The 24,755-nt window shown below is 37.5% G+C and overlaps 1 protein-coding gene across 1 annotated transcript; it reads left to right on the forward strand.

Moving 5' to 3' along the window:
* Positions 1-202: 202 nt before the first annotated feature.
* On the forward strand, positions 203-23,461 carry LOC103723440 (multiple RNA-binding domain-containing protein 1). The gene is made up of 15 exons (XM_039124877.1): positions 203-417; positions 523-630; positions 708-822; positions 3,288-4,117; positions 4,254-4,385; positions 7,361-7,453; positions 7,571-7,688; positions 13,337-13,660; positions 15,514-15,578; positions 18,476-18,647; positions 19,210-19,314; positions 19,399-19,500; positions 19,616-19,789; positions 22,545-22,676; positions 22,752-23,461. Coding segments are annotated over exons 1-15 (2,637 nt in total). The 5' UTR covers positions 203-415; the 3' UTR covers positions 22,917-23,461.
* The last annotated feature ends 1,294 nt before the right edge of the window (positions 23,462-24,755 follow it).

Below are 24,755 nucleotides of genomic sequence, written 5' to 3' on the forward strand. Positions count from 1 at the left end.
TCCTACAATTTTTTTTTCTTATCTTTCTTTTCTTTAGTTTCTTCTTTTGGGCACTAGATCTTTTTTTTTTTTTGTATTTCTTTTTTATACTATTTCGTTCTTTTAATAGGTCTTCTTTACACTCTTAATTGATGAGTGAGAATTTAAATTGATTAGTGGGTAGGGTTACGGGTTTATGAGGTCCTTGACCTGAACTTGGTTTGATCCTTGATCCGACCTCAGCGCTATAACCAGACCTAAGCTTTTGTAGTTTTTTTCTCCCTGCTTGGCCGCCTTTCCCTCTCACTTCGCCGCATAGCCGCCGCTGCGGCTCGCCGGATTTCGCCTTCCATTCCTTTTTCGAGGCTCTTCTTTCCCTGCTTTCTCATAAACCGATCCTTCCCCACTTCCGAATTCCTCCCAAAAAGTTCCAAGGATGTGAGTACTTCTCTCCTCTCTTCTCCTCTCCTCTCATCGTGCTATCTTTTGCTTGCTTTTTTTTTTTTCCTGATGTTATTGGCTTGTTTTGTTATTCGATCACAGGTCTCGGATCTGCGTGAAGAATTTGCCCAACTACGTCAAAGAGGACCGTCTCCGGGAGTTTTTCTCCCAGAAGGGGGAGGTCACCGATGCCAAGCTCATGCGCACCAAGTAAAAAACTTAAAAATTTTCATTCTTTTCTCTTTGAAACAATGGATTCTCTCATTCTTGGCTTTGGTTCTGGTCAGAGATGGGAAGAGTAGGCAGTTTGCTTTCATTGGGTTCCGAACTGAGAAGGAAGCTGAAGAGGCCCTCAAGTACTTCAACAACACCTACATGGATACTCGCAAGATCATGTGCGAGGTATTACTTTGATTTTCATGGTCATTACATTCCATCTTTTGGTTGAGAGTATCTCTGTGCTAGTGGTCCATGAAACTGAATGAATATCATGAGCTTTAGGATGAGCTGGATTACTGCAATGAATATAGTGATATTAATTGGTTTGATTACTCTGGTTGTCTCCATGCATCTTGCTGATGTTTGTATTTCCCCCAAGATATGAATGTAATTCTCTAAATTAAACCTTGCCTTCTCTGTTCAATGACTTATCTCCAAGTCGAGAGAACTATTGGATGTTGCTCTTAGGCTTGTGGATTGTGTGAGTGTACACTAAGCAACCAAGAAGGCAGGTTTCTTGATTGCCGATTGGCTTTAGGTTTCACCCAGGCCCCTTTTTTGTTGGATGAAGATGCCTACCTAGGGATTTGGCACTAGTTTATAGGGCTAACATTCAAGTGGAAAACTCTTAAGTGTTCTTAAACTTCGATGGATCATAACTTGATATTTATGTTTATCAAAAACACAGATGTGATCATGCTTGTGGTTAAGGTGAAGGTTAGGTACTTAGTTTAGCAATTCGTTGTGAATGGCTATAATGCTCTGTGGGTTATCAAGTCATTTGTTGGGTTCAATTCTCTTTTGGTGCCTATGCAGGTAAGAACGATTCACCATATATTTTAACTGAAATATGATAAAACATAAATTGTATTAAATTTAATCAATATAGTTTACTTGGTGTAGAGTGTAGGCACAATTTTGTTAAGAGGTCTTTTCTCTTTCGGCTAGTTATTAAAAAACTCTGGTTACTTACAAAAGGATCACCACAGCAGAATGAGAATCTTATTAGTTAGACATTAGTGTTTCACTATATAAATGATAACATTGATAAGTTATGACTATTTTTGATGGGAATATTTGTACTGTTAGCTAAACCCTGGGGCTAGTGAACGAGTACTGAAAAAAACATTTTAAATCCTAAGCAATGCAAAATAAATAACGTAAAATCATGAACAAGTTTGGAATGAAATATCTCCTGGTGCTGACTAAGTTCATTGTAATATATTTGGGTTTGTCTAAGATTTGCTTAGTCTTGGACCTTGATAATAGGAGCATCATGACATGACGGGCAGGCCTGTGTGATAGGACAAGATTGGCCAAAGTGTTGACAAACTAAGCAAAAACATTGACACATTATTTGGTTCATTACATACCATTCTGTTTCTAAAAGTCAACTTCCTTGTCTATGAATGATAAATTTTTGGGAAGACTATGGTGAGCGAGTCATTTTTTTCATTCCTCCATTCTGTTGCTTCTATTTTTTAAAGAAAACTGATATTTTAGTTGGCTCCTACAGGGTTTGACGTGATTCAGGTTGGTTCGAATTAACGTCGACCCAGAATTGGACAGATCTTAATATGCTCTCCGTTGTTACGATTGTAACCAAATCAATCACCATTGAAATTCAAAACAAGAGCAACCAAACCAATCTATGCTCTTCATCGTTACAACTGCAACCAAACCAATCACCATCGAAATTCAAAACAAGACCAACCAACCAAGATTGTGTTGGTTCAGTTTGTTTCTTGGGTTACCTGAAAATAGGACAAAAGAAATTCAGTAAATTGATCTATTGATTCTATTCACGAATAACAAGCTACAACAAGTAATGAACAACATAACCCGGAAAGCCTAGTCTATTTAACATTATCTTACAACATCAAACCTGAACGATAAAGCATAGATACTACCTAACATATTACAACAACAATGCAACCTAATATACTATTCTATTCTATGATTTGATAAACCATGCAGTGGTTTATATTATGTCACAAATAGTATATGTGATAATGATCTGATTAGCTGAGTTTAGATTGGTTACCTGATCCTTGACTTGGAAACTAATTGATCTAGTTGGGTTTTTTTTCAAAATGAGAACTGGAACCAAATGAAGTATGCTTAAACTTGAATTGAACCAACCCAACCAGGCCTGTTCGATTTGGTTCTCAGGATGATCTAGGACCATGTACATCCCTAGTTAGAAAATTGACTTAGACAATTGCAGATTTAAGTTTTAATTGTTTTTTGTTATTTTTGAAAGAATTTTGATCAATCTCTTGCTAAGTTCATTGGTTCAAGTTATTCATCCATTTGTAGAAACTGTTTCATGGTAATAATTACATGATTAGAAATGTTTCCTTGACAATATTCCGTACATGATGCCTTAGCTCTCTAGTCCTGTCACCAGTTGCTCAAGTTTATGAGATTTTCCTTATTTTTTTTTTGAAGTTTTAAACAATCATTGCAGTCATTTTCTGGAATGAAATTTAAATAAATACTATTAGGAAAATTATGCTTGACATTGAGGGCATTTTTACCACTTTTAACCATGTACTGATTTCAAAGTAATTGCAAATACAGTGATATGTTTCAGATTGTTTGTACAAAAAAAGTCAGTTTTTCATGTAATATTTATTTGTTAACAGATTGCTCATAAAGTTGGTGATCCAAATATACCTAGCCCATGGAGTCGTTATTCTGCAAAGAAAGGTAGTGAAGGCAACAAAGATATCATTGCTGTTGAAGCTAAAAGTTCAGTCATCAAAAATTCGAAAGGCCTAGGATCCTCAACTGATGTGTCCAAAAACTCCAAGGAGGGAGAAAATAATGATCCCAAACTTCAAGAGTTTCTTCAGATCATGCAGCCACGTGTTAAATCAAAGCTGTGGGCAAATGATACATTGGGTGGTATCCAACTTATTGAAAAAGATGAAAGAGGTGCCGAAAAAGAAGCTCAGCCACCCAAGAGTAAAAGAAATGAATCAGCTAAACTGAAGGTTCAGGTCATTGATGGGAGTAATGGGGAAAATGGGGTAGCCCATGGGACTACATCAGTTCACATACAGAAAGGGGCTTCTGAAACATCAACTGAACAATCAAATGAAATTGCACAATATGATGTCATGACAGATATGGATTATTTTAAGAGTAGAATTAAGAAAAATTGGTCAGATTCAGAAACTGATAATGAGGATTCAAGAAGCGAGGAAGATTCCAAATGTGAATCAGAGTCTGAATCTGATGATGAGAAATCATTCGAAACGCGAGAGGTTGATGCAAAAGGTCGAACTGTCCAAACAGATGGTAGCACTCCTGCTGGACACAACCAAGTTGAAGTAGAAAATGAGACTTCTTTAGAAGATTCTGAGGGGGAAACTGATGACAATGAGAACCCAACATCATCACTTAGTGATGAGAAAAAACAGGCATTGGACACTGGCCGCCTGTTTATCCGCAACCTTCCATACACAACAACGTAAACTGATTTCTCTACCCCCTATAATAGCGTTATATTTAGTAAATGTTAATTCTGTAAGATTTCTTTTTGGACAACAAGGTTCAGATTATTTTTTTTTCTGATAAATCTTAATTTATTTGCTGATGGAACCCAGCGAAGATGAGTTGATGGAGCTCTTTGGTCAGTTTGGTGATATTTCACAGGTCCATCTTGTGGTTGACAAAGATACAAAACAATCCAAAGGCATTGCCTATGTACTGTACACACTACCAGAATCTGCCGTCAGGTACTTTCTTATTTTGGTATTTTATTCTTTTCGTGTCTAGATAAAATCTTAGTATATTTTGAGTCTTATTCATGATAATATCAGGCACCATTTATATATGTATATCCATGGGTATTACTTGTTGTCTTCTTCTTGTTTACAAGTTGACCTATAACTTGATTTTCTTTCTGGCGCTGTCTTAGTTATGCAAGGAGAAATGTAAACATTTCTCTCAACCATGCTTATTAATGAGTGGCATTTTTATGGGTTGATGCATGAAAAATAGAATTTTAGTATACAAAATTATTGGCCTAGAGGAAAAGATTAAAGTTTTAGCATGTTGCATCTCATCTTTGGCATACCATGAATGTTCCTTAGAAGAATATGTTCTTTAGACAAGGAGGCAAAGGAACCCTTGTTGTTGCAATCCTGTCATGATGCATCTGCTGGGTGGTTGAAGGAGTTTCAAGCAAAAGGGATGAGGAGGAAACTAGTGGAATGTGCAATTGCCCAAACATTCTGGATGTGGAGTTAACTGCATGTTTGGCAAGAGCAGTATCGGCAAAGAAGTTTTATGTCTTAAGGGTGCTTTAGACAAGGGGACAAAAGACCCTTGTTGATGTGAACCTGTAATGAGGCAAATGCTGGGTGGTTGAAGGAGTTTGGAGCAAGGGGGAAGGGGAGGACTAGTGAATGTGACTAGTTGCATATGCTGGGTGGTTGGAGCTGTTTGGAGCAAAAGGGAAGAGGAGGAAAATAGTGGAATGTGCAGTTGGCTGAAAGGTCTGGGATGTAGATTTATGTGCATGACAAAAAAGTATTGGCAAGAAGTTGATAAGATGCTGATTGTACATATTGCATGCTTGTATTGTATCAGCCTGCGCTGTAATATCAGCATGGCACAGTACTTGATGCGTAATGACATTAGTAACCAACTAAAAGCCAACATGACTAAGAAAATACCCAATCCATTCTGTGATGGTGAACCAGACTGCCCAAACTCAGACCTGAGCCAAGATCAAAATTTTCAACTCAAACCTAATCTGAATTGGTTGGGTTAGATCAGGTTGGTTGATTCAACCCATGTTTGACCTAGGTTGGAGGATGCATAATTGTTGAAATATAGGGCTAATTTGGTTTTGCATAAGCTGGGATTGCTATGAAGAATATTGGGTTGGACTCTGGGTGGGTCAGGTTAGCTGGAAGCCTGGAGCATAGGCTGGGATTGCTGCGAAGAATATTGGGTTGGACTCCGGGTGGCTCGGGTTAGCTGGAGTAACAAACAGATTTGGGTTGGTCAGGTCATCAAAGTTTTCACTTGCACCTGATTTAATTTGAAATTAGGTTGACATCAACTCAAGCCCAGCACAAGTTTATATTAGCGCAACTCAACCTAGCTTACAGGCGGGCTCAGTTTGGGTTTGGGCTAACTTGGTCCAGTTTGCGCCCTAGTTTTGTAATTGCTGTGCTTTCTGTCGTCTGTAATTGTTATATTGTTAATTCAGATAGACTACTCTTTCATACCATATGTTTGTTTAAGTGCTTCTATGGTTTGTTACAGTTTTGCATTGTCTTTTGAACTTTTTTTACTTTTGAACATTATTAATTTTTTGTGTTAAACTGTTTAAGATGATGTTTGACTAAAAATCAAAATGTGTTTAATATGATTAAGGATTCTATATCAGTTTATGTGGGTTAAAAAATCCTATATGATTTTTGAACATAGGTAGCTAGGAAGGGGTGGGGTGGGGTGGGGGGGAAATATGCTGTCACCAGCGTAGGGCCAGGCCACATATCTAGGCCATTGAGGCCTATGCAGGCACCTAATGTGCTGATATGTTTTCCAGCTGCATATGGGCGGTCTGATTAATGTTGATCTGATTCCTCTTTTGCATTCTGCTTTTATATTCTTGCAAGGAACATATCACTACTTTTGGTTTGAAATCTATATAACCTCATAATATTATACACCACAAGTAGTTTAATAATTTTGTGAAATATTTTCTTAATTTTTTTTGAAATTCAATGCCTTGTACTGGTGTATGATATTTATACTTCTACCAGTATAAAGTTACATAGAAATTATAGATATAGAACACTCTCAGTGCAGTCAGATCGTGATTTATGAGAGTAAGAATAATAATTATTTGGTCAATGATGATGAAGTTAAGCGGACATGGAAGTATATAACTATAAGTTGTTAAGCTACACTTTACTAGAGAATTTTTTTATGTAAAACCATTTATTTAGGAGGATCACATTCATAGCTCCACGATACAAGGTTTTCTGAAGACAGAGTTGATGAGAAATTGATGAAAATTTCTGGGCTTATTGATAGAGCCATAATTGCATGTATTATTATATTTGTGATGAACACTGCTGGCTGATTATTGTCATGGAAACTTGATGAATTCCCTCTTACATAGAGGACTAAGGGTTTATGCAAGTGAACTAGGGCAAAGTTTAAGGGGATCAGCTTGGTTTTGATGTCATGGATGAGTACTTGGGACTAGAAGATGATCTGAGAAGGTTGACACCTTTGTGGAAAGACTTGTGAGGGTAGAGTACTTATTTCTGGTGAAGAATTTAGCACCAACTTTCGGAGAGTTGGTGGCAGCTTGAAGTTTAGTCGTACCATGTTCTTAAACCTTGATGATTTTTTTTTGATCCATTAATGACCACAGTGGAATGAAGCATGTTGGTTTAAGGTTTGGTTGGGATGGTGGTTGTTAAAGCTTTCTTAGTTTTCTTACTGTAACTGCAATTAGGTTGCTGGAATCATAAACTGCTTAATCGTGAATTCATTTTTATCCCTAATGTTGTTCATAGTTACCAAATTCAGCTTGTCAGAGCTATGCTACTCTTGATATTTATCCCTTTTCCTCATAGGTAGTGACTTCTATGCATGTATCAAATGATTGTTACTCCTTGTGGTTCAATTCCTTTAGACTGCATTTATTTTGTAACGTGATTATTTCTTGGGACTCCTAATGCAGGGCATTAGAAGAATTAGATAACTCTATCTTCCAAGGCAGATTGTTACATGTTTTGCCTGCAAAACCACAAAATCCATCTACTCAGAAGCTTGAGTAAGGATATAGCTACTATCTCATTTGTCTTACCGCACATTCTTTTAACATTACGATCTTCGAACTCTCGTTTTTGTTGTTACAATAATGTATGTCTTAATTTTGCAAAACTTCAAGGTCGGATCATGCAACTATCAAAAAGACTTTCAAGCAGCAACGGGAGGAACAAAGGAAGGCGTCTGAAGCTAGTGGTGATACACGAGCATGGAATAGTTTGTTCATGCGCCCAGACACAGTATGACCATGCTTCAAAAGCAAACCTAAACTGTGAAGATATTCTTTTGTTTAACTTGATGTTTGTTTTCAACAACATATTGTTTGACATGCCCACATTCTACTGCTGAGTCTCCACACTTTTTGGCATCTGCTGCTTTTTCTGTCTACTTAACTGTTGCATATTTCCATCATGAATGAAATGCTATTAGATGATTCATCACCATATTTCATCTTGTTCTTTTTTGATTTGTTGTTTTGTCCCTCCTTTCTAACTTGCCCAAATAATCGAGACAAGGCTTGATGATTATGATCAAGGTCGGAGGAACCGGTACCGGGCACCATACCGGTTCTCCGGTTGCATGAGTCCGTACGGGCCGTGACGGGCTTGTACCGACAGATGAGAGGGCACAGTACCGTGAGAGAGAAAGAGAGAGAGAGAGAATGGGGAGAGAGGGAGGGAGGCCGACGGAGGGTGGCAGAAGCCGGCGGACGCCAACGAAGGCCGGTGGAGGGCCAACGGAGGCTGAGGAAGGTTCAAAACAGAGGAACCAGCTGCGGCCTCCGCGGGCCCTCCGCTGACGTCCCGACTTCTCCCTCTCCCTCTCCCTCCTCTGCTTACTCTCTTTTCTTCTTCTTTTCTAGCTCCGGTAACGGGTCTCATTTTCGTTGTTGGAACCGTACTGGTGAGCCACTGGTACGGCTCGGAATGGCCAGAACCGTCCGGTTCGAGACGGTTCCGCCAGCCCTGGTTAAGGTTATGACGATATTTTCATCTTGCTTACAAGAGCAAATTATAAGTGTTGTCAAATGTAAAGAAGCCAGCTTGAAGTATGAAAAGCCTTTGCTAGATAAATCTCAACAGCTTCAATAATTTTTTTAATTATATTAGTTTAGCTACTAAAAATACTGAGAGAACCATCCCCTTTAGAGCACCATAAAATAAATTCTATGGTTCATGTAATCAACCATCTATTGGCTCATGCCAGTAGAGGACATGCTTTGGAGTTTAGATAATAAAACCCTTCAAACTGCGAATTCATTCTTGTCTTCAAACAATTATCCAAGATTTGGTAGAACATGTGTTCCAAACTAGTAATCAAAGTTCACCGTACTTGTGTGTATCGTCCCATACCAGGCATACTAAACTGAGACTCAGTATAGAGGATGTATTGTGTCTTGAAATATTGAATAGACCCTATATCGGGCGTACGACATTGACCAATGTGGTACCGATATAGGATCCAGTATCGAGACAGTGGATCTTGCTAGCAGCGTTTGCCGAACCGACCTGAACTAGGCGATTCGGCTTGTATTGAATTGTACCGACACGAAATTAGGACGGTTTGGCCGTTTGGGTCAATTTGGCTTATAAAATCCCCCGCTCGCTCTTGTTTGCTACTCTCTTGCTCTTGTTCGGCCTCTTGCTCTTCTCTCTCTCCCTCTGCAAACCTAGGGACCTCCACTCTTCTCCTCTCCGAGCTTTGGCCCTCCCATCCATTGTCGTCCCTCATCGAGATCGCTCTTTGATGACGTGTTGTCATCCCTCCTCGAGATCGCTCCCATCCTCCACCCAGCAACATCAATGAGGTAAGCCCCCCCTCTTCCTCCCTCTCCCACTCTCCCTCTCTCGCCCCTCCTCTCTCCCCCCCCTCCTTTCCTCCTTTCTCTCTTGCTCTCTTCCTCCCTCTCCTTCTCCCTTTTCCTCCCCTTGGTTTGGTATGCCTCAGATTGGTACGGTATGTATCGGTACTATACCAATTTGGTTGCCGATCAGTACGACCCCCAATACCAGTCTGGCAATCTTACTAGTCAGATTTGTCAAGTAATATTCTCCAATATGTAAGAGGCTAGATATCAGAGGATTTTATTTACTCTTAATTACACTTTTGTTAGGGTTTTAGTGTTTGTCTAGTTTGGGTGATTGATTCTGAGCTAATTAACATTCTGATGCTCTATAAAGTAACCTCTCTTAAGGAGTTTGGATTGCTATATCTGGAAGATGTATTGGTGGAAGAAAAAAGAGCTAGTTGAATTCTAGAAATACAGGCACAATGAGCTACAATAATACTTTTCTATTTTTTTACTAAAAAGATGCATTTAAAATTAAAAAATAATGATAATGTTATAGGAGAAAAGTTGATGAGGTAAAGATTGAGTGGGGAAACACGTATGGTCAAATCACTTCTTGCAGGGGCATGTCATTGGAGTTGGCGATATACTCATATACAGCAAATTAGATTTATTAGTTGTTAGTAAGCATTTCTTCTCATCTTGCTCGCTTATATATATATATATATTACCCTACAAAGTGATCACACATGCTTCATTTGGGTAAATACACTTCTTCTTGGATTGTTAAGTGTGTTTAACTGCTTTAAAAACTGAGCATATCATTGTAGATAATAATATTTCCTTTTATGAACCCTAGATTCTTTATGCTAGGAGACATCCAACCTTCTTCAGGAAGAAGTGCTGAGTGATGTTCTTGCTGATTAAATTTTTCTTTATCTCATATTTCCAAGCTTATTGAACTTGAATTGTATTCATAGCTGGACATGCTTTTTATGATTGATCATCAGCCTAATGTCAATCTTCTAACTTTCTTAACCTATGTTTGTCACCAGAATCAATTGCGATATATTTCCAAGATCATCCTTCATTTTACTCATGCTTTGTCTATTTGCTCTCTCTTTCTTGAATTTGCTTCTCCAGAATTCTCTTATATTTTCTTTTCAGTGTCCTTTGTAAGTTGCCTCACCCCCCTCTCTCCGTCACCTCTTTTGCCACATATTTATTCTTTTTTACTTGCTTTGCCCTGATGCACCTTGTGAGTCCTCTATTCCTGTGCTTTTCCTAGTGCTCTTTGATCCTTATAATTGCCTTCTTTTCCTTATCTTGATGAACCTGCTGATGATCCATGTTGGGATCTTGTGCACATACACATCTTGCCCTTGATCTTCTATTTTCTTGTGGACTGCAATTCGTCACAATTTTTTGTGTTTTCAATCCATATATTCTTAAATCTTAATAGAAGCTCTAATATTTTTGAGGATTGTTCAACATCTGCAGTCACATACCACTATGTCCAAGAAGCTCCTCTCTTGGTAACTTGTCCACTTCTAGACTTTCGTTCCTTTCTTGGGAGGATAGCTTGTTTAAAAGGAGATACGTTGTAAACTAAGATAATTAGTTGAAATAGGAGCAAATGGTCTGAAGGCACTTCACTAATGGCATTGCTAATGTTCGTCGAATCGGTATTGGAGGTTGTATTGGCTGGCAACTGGTTCGATACGATATGGGTTTGTATTATGCCGTTTTGGGGCATATTGAAAATAGGGAGAGGGGGAGAGAGATAACAAGAGGAAGAGAGAGAGGGAGGGGGAGAGGGAGGTAGGAAGGGGAGGCTGGGGGGTAAACCCTAACCCTAACTCTAGTGGAGGGAGGGAGAGAGAGAGGGAGGAAGGGGGAGGGCTGAGGGTTGAACCCTAACCGTAGCCCTATCGGAGGGAGAGGGAGAGGGAGGGTGAGAAACTTACCAGTGCCAGTGGTGGCCGAGAGGGAGCAAGTAGCACCGGATGCCATCAAAACCCTCGAATGCTTGGGAGGATGCTCTTGTACCATCGCGAGCGAGGGCCGGGAGGTGAGGATGCTCTCATACCATCACGAGCGAGGGCTGGGGGGCGTCGTGAGCATGGGGGGCTCGAACCATTGCCAGTAGGCAAGGTGGAGACTTGAACCATCGCAAGTGGGCGGAGAAGCTTTCATAAGCAAACCGGGGGTGGGGTAGGGGTTTAACAACTGGACTGACCCGACCCTCTAAACCGTTCCGACTTAGCATCGGTTCGGATTGGTTCGGCAATCACTAGGCATAGCTGTAAAATTGAAGAGATGATTGCAAAGAAAGCGATGCCTATAAATATCTGTATTTCCCGTTAGAGAGAGAGAGAGAGTCCAGGTGAGAAAGTATTGGAAGATATTACAAAATGAGTGAGTAGTAACAATTGTATGCATACTGATTATCTTGGGTACTAGTTTGTCTTTGATTTTGTTCTAGTTTTCTTTTCCTTGTATACAAATGACTTGAGCACTGTTAATTTGGGTGCCAAGGTGGATAATGAGTCAATAAGACAGGAACCTGTGGAACTCAATATTGTTCTGATGTTAGAAAGTGAACCTTAAGTTAGTATCATTTGAGGAAAAATATATAATGCTCCAATAATTCATGTGGGCACTCAATATCTTCCCATGTATCAGCCTACAAGAAAGGGCTCTCACTACTTGCAAAATTGTCAACGAAGTCAGTATCTTTATCACTTTTAGTTTCACTTCATGATTCTGACTTATGACTGAACCTACATCTAGTGAAAACAACCACTATGAATGGTGGTACCATTGTGGTTGGTCCCTTTGTTGGTGTCTGTTTCTTGGTTTGTGTGTTCAACGGGCTTAGATTGTGGCTGTCCTGTGATCTTCGCTTACGCTGTTGTCAATATTGTCTTCATGGAGAGATGGTATTAGAATGCTCTATTAGCTTGAATATGCTAAAATGGTGTCTTTGTCTGGAAATGATGCTTCCAACTCTGATAACTTAAGGTAGCACATCTCATGTCAGTTTGAAATGAACTTAAGAATGTTTTCTAGGTCCTTGACTTGTGTTCTTGTAAAGGGTAATTTTAGTATGTTTCTCTGAACCTAAAGTATGAGGTCTCACAGGCTCACACTGTTAATTGGCGACTGGTCTTCTCTATAAAACTCACGTTGCTACATATGGTTTTTGGGGTGAGCCTGCAGGTCTTCCACATTCCTTGAAACCTTTGAGGGACTTCGTAGAGTCATCATTGTTATTGATTGATTTGATAATTTGGCTGATACTCAACTGCCTGTTTTGTTTTATTTGGAGGACTGAGAAAGTGACGATCGGTCCTAGTTAGTATCTTTTGTACAGCTAAGTATAAAAAGTTTATGATTTCTTCGACCATAATACCACACAATTTGAGTACTGTGGGTGATCAATAATGAATTCAAATGGGAATATACTAGAGATATTGCTGGACTTATATTGTTTTCCACATCTTTCTCTTGATGTTCATGATTTGTTAACTAGATTTTTGAACTTTGTGACCATTTTATCAATGCATTGCATTATTTTTTTCAAGCACTTGCTTCTCAAGTCGTATGCATTTCAATTTTTTTTTTTGAATCGTTCAAGTTTCAAGTTATTTTTTCTATTAAGCTTTTTGTGATGTCTTTCCTGAAAATAGCAGGACAGCAAGAAGCAGAATATACTTTTCTGTTAGAATATTTAAGAAAAAAGCAGTCATAAGAACATATCACTTTACTTTTGCCATCTCCTCTCCGACGACTAATTATGATATCCAAACAAATCTCATTATGATGCGTGACATCTGCCATCCGCCTTTTTTCTCACATCAATCACTGGCCACCTGTGTAAAAGTAACCTTCATGCACATTTGGTGGTGGTTGACATTATAAAATAGTAGACGGTGGATCCCTTGCTTCCACATACCACTTGATTGGATGTGGTGATTACAATCTGATAATTTTTTTTTTCATAATCTTAAACTGCAAACTTATTGCTTAATGTGCCAAGTACTTTCTTCCATGCATATTGTGTTATTCAGCTTATGGTCTTCTGCATATCAATAGGTTGTTGAAAACATAGCTAGAAAACATGGCATCAGTAAAAGTGATCTCCTCGATCGAGAAGCAGATGATCTTGCTGTACGTATTGCACTTGGAGAAACACATGTGATAGCACAGACCAAGAATGCTCTATCTAATGCTGGAGTTAATATCATTGCAGTGGAAGAATATGCTTCTAAGAAGACTGACAATATCAAAAGAAGCAACCATGTAATATTGGTTAAGAATTTACCTTACAGTTCTTGTGAAGGGGATCTTGTTAATTTGTTTGGGAAATTTGGAAGTCTGGACAAAGTAATTCTCCCACCGACCAGAGTATTGGCCTTGGTATGTTAACATTGTTTCATTAGTCTTAATTTGACATATGAAGTTTTGTATAAGTATCTCTTCAATTTTTTAATATGCTGTTATTTGATTATATTGGGCAATCTTTTGACTTAGATCAGTCTCATGGGAATCTCTTGAATGCTACATGTTCGTAATATGTTTTCTGTTATGTAACCCTGAATCCCTTTGTTCATATGCTTGGTTTTTAAGCCATGTCCTCGCTTCTTGGCATAAAACCCCTTATCAGTAGTAATTTAGGAGTAAAACCCTCATACTCAAGTCATGATGATATTCTTATTAAATATCATACTCCAAGTTTTAGATATGATCCTCGATTTTAATATTGAAATCAGATTTAACAATAACTTTTGATCTATAATAAATTTCAAAATGCGCCTTTCTTCCACTTCTCTCTTGTTGTGATACCTTGAGGTCATGGTGAGCTCACCCTTCACGCCCCACCTCCCCCCCCCCCCCCCCCCCCCCCCCCCCCACCCAACACGCACAACAACAACAACAACAGTGGGATATGGTGTATTAAGTCTTTTCATATTATGGTTTCTTTGTGCTTATCACTTTTGTGAGATTCCTTCTTACTAGTGTCAAAAACCAGGTTGAAATATTTTGCAATCTTTGCAGTACTCATTTGTATTGTTAAAGCCAAATTTGCTACCCTTGTATGTCATCATCGTTGTATGAAGCAGATGTTTTCATAGATCAGTAAGGTACATTTTATGTGATTATGCCAACATATTTATCCATCTACATATTGATATTCAGTGGGTGAGAATTTTTCTTATTAACTTGAGGATTTGTATCCTTAGCTTAATGTGCATTTGCTATATGTGCACACTTCAATTCCTTAATTTTGGTAAATCTTGGATTTCCCCACACCAGGATAACCCCCCCTTATCTCACCTCAGTATGATCTAATTACTTTGTGAACTTTGCTGATGCTGGCTGCTCCTTTTTGTTCCAAAATGTCTTGCAGTTTATGGACTTGCTGCTTTTCTTTTCCGTTATAAGATAAGAGTTACACTGTAAGTCATTGCAGCAACTGTTAAAAGATCAACCTTTTCTTCTTTTCCGTCAGTCTTTTATTTATGTTGATGATCTTGTCATCACTGAAATGATATGACATTTGTCAACAGTTTCAAGTTTAAGGCAATGTTGTCCTTTGAAATGAAGTAATCGTTTGACTTTATGTTGCTCCTCCCAGGTCAAATACACTTAACCTGTATGGTGATATCCAATTTAACCATCAGTGATTCCCCAATGTTGGCCTCAAATTTGATAAAATAATGCTTTGGTGGTTGGAATTGTTTTAGTTGACATACTAGAACTGGACCTGCTGAACAAACTTTCTAGCTGCTTCATATGAATGTCTATTCAAAAGTCCTCCCCAGCTTCTTAGTTATCTGGTTTCATACAATGTGTAGTGAAGTTAGTTGAGCATCTTGAGGGGAATGGGAAATCTTTATGGGGTTAAATTTTTTGTTGTGATTAAACTATTTTTTGATTGTTTTTGCTTAACAAATTCAATAAGGAATAAATGGGTTTACAGTGGCCAGTTCACTTTTTATTGATGCCATTTTGCAATAAAAATCAATTTTGTTGTTTAATTTTTTTCTGTTTAAGTTGATATGTTTGGTCGTTCCTTCATGGGCCTAGTAAATACTATCACCGGAATCTATGAAGAATGTTGAGTTCGTTTTAGACTACTATGATGTATACAAATTAAATAAAATGCTTGTTATATGAAATTGTTTATGAAGTCAACTACTACCGCATCGAGATTTGTGGTAATAGATATAAGCCTGTTTTATCTTAGGATTTCTGGTCACATGTTTCAGGTTATTTTTCTTGAAGCAGCTGAAGCTCGTGCTGCATTCAAGGGTTTAGCATACAAACGATACAAGTATGGCTCTGTGTACATTTGTTTCTTATATTTGGTGGTTAGAAGGAAAAATTGCATAGTGCTTCTCTTATTCTTTATGATGCATCCTGTTCATGTTTGATCAAACACTTACAGTTATGAAATTCTTATTCAATTTTGGTTATGAAATTCAATCCGTATGGGTTTTTGTTTTGTAAAATCATAATGGTTAGAACTTAGGAGTAAATAACGTGTGGTGCTTCTCGTATTCTTTATGGTGCATTATTGTTTGTGTTTGATCAAACACTTAATTATGGTTATGAGATTCTCTCTCTCTCTCTCTCTCTCTCTCTCCACAACAGTTTTGGTTATAAAACTCAATCCACATGGGCTTTTATTTTGTAGTAACATAAATGGTTGAGCTCAATTCCTTGATTCTGAATGCAATTCGACTTAAGGAAATAACATGTGGTTATAAGGCAATAATATGAAGTATAGGTCCAAAATGCGGTCAATCATGCCCTTATTCTTTTTCTTTCTTGATCAAATAAGAACCAAAAATGCTGATGTCCATACAAAGAATGATTAGGACTAGATTTAATAAAATGCTTACTCAAGTATGTGTTGACTTACATAATTTTCTCTCGTTTGATATTGCTCACAAGAAAAATATGTGCTTTTTTAAGCAATTTATATTTATGTATAGAACATGTAGATCCTTATGCAGTGACAAGGGTGGAAAAGTATGTTATGGCTTCTTAATCTTGCACCTAATCTTTCTTTTGTTCAAATGATTCCCGTGCCAGTCTGTATACTGACATATATTGTTTTCTATTTTTAATGAACCCTTTATAATATATCACATCTCATGATTCAGATCAGGTCAAAATTAAAATTTGATTTGCTTTCTGCATGCTATTACTTTATTTTTAAGACCTGTATTAGTCTTCCAACCTAAAATAAACCTGAGGGAACTCTTTTACCTTTGTTCCATTCCCTTCTGTTCCACCTAAATATCTAAAATAATGTGCATGATCACAGAAGTTGGTGCATAGAACCCAAAAAATTATATCATCAATCCCTAACCTGCTAGAAAGCCCAATAAAATCCCATCTCTTTGTTCCCTAACCACAGCATTAACTCCTACCAGACCAGGTCATTTGAAACCCTAGAAAGTCCTTTGCTCTTTATTTTCCCATAAATCAATTCGGCCCAGATCTGTCATGTTTACTGTTTTAGGACAGCAAGCTGCGAAAACCATTTTAAACTCTGGAAACCCTATTTTGACCTAAATTTTACTTATATGCTGCCCTTGCTCTCCTAGGATCTTGCATCAAATGCCCACCCAAGGAATTGTGTCTTATCATGTTACTAGGTTATCAAAATTCAAAACCCTCATACATTTGTCCTAAAAATTAAACCAAATGCTTTGCATAGTTTTCTTTATTTATATAAATTAGAAGGAAAAAAAATCCAAAAAAGAAAGCCACTGGAACAGAAAGACATAGAAGCACGGTTATGGACTGTTGATCAGTTAATCTGAGATCTTGATTTAAAGACTGAAGAAACATCTGTTTATGTGATACTGGAACAGATATAAGATAAACATGTCCTTTGGAAAGAGAAAAGTGTAACATTATATGTCTCCATGTCTCTTTGAGTAGACATGGTCAGACAATGTACACCACCGGTGAGCAAAGAATGTGATTCTATACTTCTCAAAATCACCTATAAAGTTTACCATCATGGCTACTGCTAGAGCTTGGTTCCAATCAAGAATCTGATTATTTCTGAACCTCCACTGATGATTGATGGGCTTTGGCAAATCACTGTTTGTTAGCTGGAAACATCATGGGAACATGGAGAACACAGTATAAATCGATCTAATGAAAAACAAACTATGCTTGGCAGTTGGCGCCAATACCAATGCTAGGATTTTCAACTGATAAAACCCAAAATGATGAGGCAAGGCACATTGCAGTAGCACCAGCATGTTCTAGCAAAAGAAGTTTCGCTAGATATATAGGTAAAATCACTTCCCTTGTTACCGTAGGATGAAATATAAATTTTATTATCCTAAGTGCCCTTACTTGATGCAGTGCATGTATATAAAACATCTTCAGCAGGTGAGCATCCATTTACAGAAACCCAGCGAATTGACAACAGAATTTCTCAATGGATTTTCAGATGGTTTTCCCATCTTTCTCTTAAAAAAAATAAGAGAGAGAGAGAGAGAGAGAGAGAGAGAGAGAGAGAGAGAGAGAGAGATTCTGACCTCCACTATATACAAGGTCTATAAGGGTTTTCTTTCCATTGTCGATTCTTTTTATTGAAGAACAGCTGCACTTTGATTAAAACTTGTTTCTTTTTCTAAGGGAAAGTAAGCCTTTTATATTATGAATCAATTCAAATGACATGATATTTGGAAGCAGCTAAATTACACTCAAGTGCCTTTACTTGAGATGATATCTGTATTAATGCACCAAAGTCTAGTTTGAATAACTATAAAAGTTGTTCGTTTCCCACTTCTCTAGTAGAGATATGTAATGGAAGAAGTGAGTGTTGCATTGCAAATGTTAGTCCTTTTTGCAAAAGAAAAGGTGAAAGGAAAATGTAATGGTGTTTGCTTGAGTGCTGTGAGTTTGCTGTTTGAAGTTCCTAATAGAGTATTCTCTTAAATAATGAAATGCGGAGATTAAAACCGTTATGAGAGTTAAGAAGAACCACATGTGATACCATCATAGTTTATTGACATAATTTCGCATACACTTTCTGATTTCTTTACGCCATGATCTTTGCCATTCTAAGGTGCGAAGCTCTCTCTCTTTTTTTTATACTTTAGTTTTGTTCTTTGTTGTTTCTTTTATCTTTTAGCATGCTTTCTTATTATCCTTAAGCAGACTTTTCTGAGTCTGATTTAATAATGTTGCAAACTGTAGAGATGCTCCACTATATTTGGAATGGGCCCCTGCCGATATTTTATCTCCTAACCCTACATCAGAGAGTGAGGAACAAAAAAATGTAGTTGGTGAACAAAATGTTAAGAAGGTTTTACTGGAGCAAAGTGTGGAAGGTTTACCAGAAGAAGATATAGATCCTGACAGAGTGGAGGTTTGACATTTTTCTCACTTTTGTTTTGGCTATTAACATTCTCTCTAGATTTTTTTATTGTCAATTTACATTATATTTTAGATGATTTCTTGGAGAAACTAACATTTTTAGCCCACTAAGCAGTGGAGAAGATACTCAAGCTGAGCAAAGTTTTCGCATGTTGTTGGATTAACTATTTACATGCATCAGTCAAAGTTTTTGCTCGTGCCAGTTGTTGTAGCCACTGTGCATATTTTTAGTAGTTTTATTGAATTTCAGTAGAATTCGTTATATATAAATGTGTTCATTATATTATTTTTTTTGGAGGGGGATCAGTAATTAGAAGTATTAGCTTGCCTCAAGATTAACCAAACTTTATGCAAACTTTGCTTGATCGATGTGCTATTTGTCTAAATTCATGTATCTGACCTTAACGTACTATTTTTTTTTTACTTTTTCCCATCAGGTCTAACCTTTGCTGCTGTTAAATTAATAATCTAATTCGTTTATTTTTTCAATAATGGATTGCATATTGCATGCGATTCCTCTGACCACTTGTAATTTTCGTTATTGGTTTATGCAGTCGCGATCATTGTTTGTGAAGAACCTGAATTTCCAGACATCCGATGAATCTTTGAAAAAACATTTTAGTGATAATATGAAGAGTGGATCTATAAGAAGTGTAAAAGTAAATTTACATGTTCCTCGGCTAGCCTTTCACTGATTTCTCTGCTTTTATTATATCTTAATATCGATTTTTATTCTCTCTTAGGTGAAAAAGCACATTAAAAATGGGAAGAATGTCTCCATGGGTTTTGGTTTCATTGAATTTGATTCTGTGGAGACGGCAACCAATGTATGCAAGGATTTACAGGTACTATATTAAGGGAAGCACTTTGTAGATACTTTGCCTGTGGCACGGACTCAGATGTTCATTTTTCAAGTTCTTATGCAAAAGAGCATAGTGAGTTCTGATATTTTCTTTACAGGGAACTGTTCTGGATGGGCATGCTCTTATCTTGCAACTATGTCATGCCAAGAAAGATGGTCAAGTTCTAAAGAAGGATGAGAAAGACAGGAGTTCCACTAAACTGCTTGTTAGAAATGTGGCATTTGAGGCAACAGAAAAAGATTTAAGGCAGTTGTTTAGTCCATTTGGCCAGGTAAAACTTTGTTCCCTTAACCAGAAAAGTCTCCTAATATCCAATGCTAGCCACCATGTTTGAGTCGCTGAATAGTCTGCAACCCCAAAAGTCTTCTTGCATTAGATGCCCCTTCATAGGCCCCTCAGGCTCATTTTCTTTAGTAGATACTACTTTGATAGAGGTATATCCAGCTTAAGTTATCTTTTCTTGAGAATTCCAAACTTACCTTTATGCCCAGCACTATTTCTTGCTAATACATAATAAGAACTCCCTGCTTGAAAAACATGACTGACCATCTGGTGTTTTTGTGGGTGTTCATCTATAACACATGATCTCAGTGAGTTGGAAAGCTTCATGTTTAAAGAGGGAAAGGAAAAACACAATAAAAGTGGAAAAGAAAAGGAAGTATTAGAAGAATGGAATGCTGAAACCGGATGAAATAAAGAAAATAATAAAAAATAAAAAATGTCCAAGATCAAGACTTCAATCTGGATGGATATACAAGGGGGGGAGCAACAAGGTCCAAACAAAGCAGCATAAAAAACTAGAAATAAAAATAAAGACTCATGAATAAATAACAAAATTAGAAAAATATAAATATGCCAAGTCTCCAATATGAGTGAGTTTTTTTTTTCAAAAAAAATAAAGGCAACAGCTTGTCCATGTAGAGTTTCTTAATGGATTTCAAGCTGGGAGTCACTTCATTTTCAAGAAGGGATAAATAAGCCTAGTCAATAAGATAAAATAATAAAATATTGTGCCATTCCAACAGCATATTCAGGGATGCTTTTCTTTTTCCTTTTTTTCCCCTTCCAGATGATTTGTCTTACTGAAATCTCTATATTTTTGAGATGGAATATATGTTTTTATATGTACGTGTGTGTGTGTGTGTGTGTGTGTGTGTGTGTGTGTGTGTGTGTGTGGGATTTCCAGGTTATCTGGGATTTTAGAGACTAGTAGGAACTTGTCTTTATCCCTACTTATTTCACTGAATTATATTTTTTTTGAGATCTTGATTTTTTAACTTCTCATAGCAGATCCTTCCTCTTGAGTTAGCCCCATGCATTGCATGTATGTAGATCTAGTCAAAGCTATTATATATGCCAGTTCTTTAGTGTGGATATCCAACTGTTCGAGTACAGTTTTGAAGAGAGAGCTCTAGGCCCTGAATACCCAGTTAGTTGATGCGGATCCTTACCACTGTCTCTCTCTCTCTCTCTATAAGCAGGATACACTATCCAGTCCTTGAATAAATACAACCATTTGAGTCGGTGTGCAAAATATTTAAGAGATGGGTTGCAAGCACCTTTGAGTTTTATCATCTAACAATCCTACTTTCTAGGTCAATTATGCCAATCCACTGTCACCTGTACTTTTGTCCTTTATATGTTTAAGAATGTTCCTGCCTTGAAGTTCTATCCTTTCTAAACTTTTTATTGCATAAATGCTTCAAGGCTGACTTGAAAAAACATGCAACATGGGATAAGGTAGATATATGCCTCCCCACATCTTCAGAAAAAATCAATTTTTCCCACCTGGAAAAATTCCATGTAAGCTTTGCATGGTACTGTTCCCAAGCTAGTTACTGAACCAGGAATGGTTGTAGCAACCACTTCTACTTCTGACACCCATTATAAGGAGTTGCTATCCACCTTTAATTCATTGGGTAAAACAAAAAAATAAACAAGCCTTTGCTGTATTATTTATACAAAGTAACAAAAAAATACTTATTCTCTTTCTTTTTTTGGGGGGGGGGGGATGACATCATTATTATCTGCTAAAAGTTGGATCTTAGAGGGTGGATATGCAACTGAAGTGGATGCATCCTGCAACAGAATCTTCTTATGGGCAGGCTAATGCTGCTGCATTCCGATGTGCACCAGTGTCTCCTTGTATCTTGTTATTGGTCATCTACAAGATTTCATGGTCCATTTAATCCAAATGTTAACTTATTGGTCTTTCTTTCTATTTAACTTCATCCAGTTGCAAAATTCCAGATTGGCGTTGAGTAAATTGTGATTAAAAGAAATGTTATATTCCAATCAAACTATGTAAGCCTATCTGCTATTAAAGTAGCTCATCTGAATGGTGTGAATTTACCAAATTTACCGCTTACACTGTTTATAACTGAACAAATAATGATCTAAGTAAAAACTTTTCTTGCCAATAATAATTTAGGTATTTAGTGAATATTTGTATTTACAGGACATAGGTAGGAATGTCTTTTCGGTACCAGGTGACGTTTATCAGTTGTCCTAAATAAGACCTGTAGATAGCCAGGATTACAAAAAGAATAATATTTTAGGAGTCTTTGGCTTAATGGTCCTGACTGAAGGGATTTGCAAACCTTAATGCAGACTAAATTTTTTTGCAGTAAAATGGATGTTATGGATTCATTAAAAGAAATTACCACTAAAAGAAACTCTTTGCTCTTATTGTCTTTGATGATAATTGTATCCTGCATCACTTTCCCCAGTTGGTGAATGTAATACAGCTCTGCACCAAGCAGTCATCTCATTTAGAAGAGTGTTGGCCCAATAATCTGTTACCTCACGAAGCTGTTGAGACAAGAAGTTGTGAACATATAACAAAATTAACCTACCTACTTCAAGAATTTTTGTGTTCTATTTAAGAGTCAAACAGGTCGCTCTTTTTTATTCCTCTCTCTCTCTCTCTCTCTCTTTTAAGGGAATGATTATGCAAGCCTAACACAGTTACATTGAGAACATGAAAGTAAACCGTGCAATTACATGTTGTGTATTCTAATTTTCAGATCAGAAGATTGAGGTTGCCAATGAAGTTTGGTAGTCACAGAGGTTTTGCATTTGTGGAGTATGTTACAAAGCAGGAGGCACAGAATGCTTTAAAAGCTCTTCCAAGCACACATCTCTACGGCCGTCATCTGGTAATTCTCAGAGTTATTGCCACACTACGTGCATCTTCTCCTTCCATGCGGCTGTACTAAATAGTTTTCTTTCAGGTCCTGGAGCGAGCAAAAGAGGGAGAGAGCTTGGAAGAATTAAGAGCAAGAACTGCTGCCCAATTTGTGGATGAAAATAATGGATTTCAAAAGCTGTCAAAAAAAAGAAAACACATGACCGTTGTTGACGAAGGCAATGTCAAATTTGCAAGGATAATAGACTAACAGTGTTTATCTAGTTGCATCACTCCGAGGTTAATCACCTTAAAATTTTGTTGTATATCTCTAGTTTCTTTTTTCTGTACAGGAGGCACAGCAATCATATAGCATGGTGCCCCATAGTAGTTACTCCGGCAAAGTTTCTTGCTGTTAAGTTTTGACAGAAATCATGGCCCAAACATTCAGGTGAAGCTTTTGGCTCCATTTTGTTTCTTTCATTAAAAGTGATTGCTGTGCAATTGAGATCCCATATCGGTCTACTGGAGGGAGTGCTACCCAGTTTGTCTAGCACATTGGTGCCCTATGGGCCTGTCTAAGAACCATTTGAACAGGAAAAATGCAAAGCTATAGAGATGTTAATGGATATTTGATTGTACATGGAGAGGAGAGGCGTTTGGGAATGGTATTTACATGTAACAAGTTGCTTTATGGCTATTCTAACAAGCAAGCAGTCAACAACCTTGAAGAGTTGAATCGTTCATGCTGAAGTTGCAATTTTGTACAATCCACAAGACAATATTTTTGTCCATTTTACCAGCTTGTTACGAGGTCCTTTGCAACAGATTTGTTCGCAGCCATACTGGGCATCATAAAAGTAGCTTACTGGTATGGTATAGGTCGGTATGGTAAGTGAGATATCATGTGTCGGCAAAGTGCCGAAGTTGAGCTGATGTACTATGTCAGTATTTTAGTGATATGGTATGACATGCATAGTGTTGAACAGTATAGCAACCCTTGAGATTGGCTATAGAGGAACTCTTTTACTTTCAGGACCTCCATGGCTATTCAAACTGCTTGTGCATCCTGGTCTCTCTATTCCCATGAAGAGCTTAACCATTATGCCCTAGTCATTATGGAAACAATAACACAGGCTCTCTCTGTCGCCTTTGTTGTTATTCTTCTCCGTTGGATTCCTTTGCTACCATACGTCTGAATCGTTCTCAAGCCTCACCAAGAAAAAAAAAATTTCTGCATGCAGATGCAGGCAAAAGTTCAGCGAGCAGTATTGATTGTTCCTCTTTAACTGCTGATATCTTTTCGTTCCTCGAGAATTCCCTGGATGAGCTTTGATAACTAATTTTCGTTTTTATTCTTTTTTCCCTCCTTTTCGTGTACATCTGACTGTTATGGTGAGCAAGTGATTTTATATTTCTTTAGTTGTAATGTTGAAGCTCTATTTGGAGATTTATTAAGAACAGGTTTAAATTTTTGCCGACCAACTCGTACTACATAGTAAATTGCAGGACAATTCCATGCCGGGGGCTCCAAATCTTTCCTCACAAACACGTATGGATTGGTCCACATGAGCAAATCTTCTGGTAAGGAATTTGGCACTTCACAATGCTTCTGGCATTTCAGAATGGCACTCATCTAGATTGAGTGCTGCCATAATATAGTTCTAGCTGAATTAACCAAATTAAATGGGCTGCTTCAAACATGAATATGTGCAAAGAATGGACTCTTGGCAAATCAAAATTGGAGAATGTGTTTCAACTTTTCTGAAGGTTTTGGCATCTCTGGTCAGGAGAGCTCATGATCATCGGCTTTCCATAGGGATTTCAACATCTAAAGTCTATTCTAATCAATAGTGGAACGTTAAAAGATAAACCTTTACAACATCGGATAAGCTATCGAAAGCTCTACTTCTGGCCCAAATCGTGTAGCATCTTTCAGATATATGGCTGTTGTTGCTCCTACTGTGGCTGTTAAATACCAAAATTATGAAATTTCTAGCCAATTATTTATGCGTTAGGTATAAGATGAAGGTATTTCCTGACAAAATTTGAGAGAGTTTATGGTTGAACGCCAACTTGATTTCAACCCCTTCGTTATTTGTTATTCAAC

This window comes from Phoenix dactylifera, chromosome 1, assembly GCF_009389715.1.
Source record: "Phoenix dactylifera cultivar Barhee BC4 chromosome 1, palm_55x_up_171113_PBpolish2nd_filt_p, whole genome shotgun sequence".
Classification (NCBI taxonomy): domain Eukaryota; kingdom Viridiplantae; phylum Streptophyta; class Magnoliopsida; order Arecales; family Arecaceae; genus Phoenix; species Phoenix dactylifera.

Bases quoted from the DNA above. Each gene is read 5' to 3' on its own strand.
- LOC103723440 (XM_039124877.1), top strand. The intron at 7,689-13,336 runs GTATGACCATGC...GCATATCAATAG, and splicing joins TGTTCATGCGCCCAGACACA to GTTGTTGAAAACATAGCTAG. The intron at 22,677-22,751 runs GTAATTCTCAGA...GTTTTCTTTCAG, and splicing joins ATCTCTACGGCCGTCATCTG to GTCCTGGAGCGAGCAAAAGA.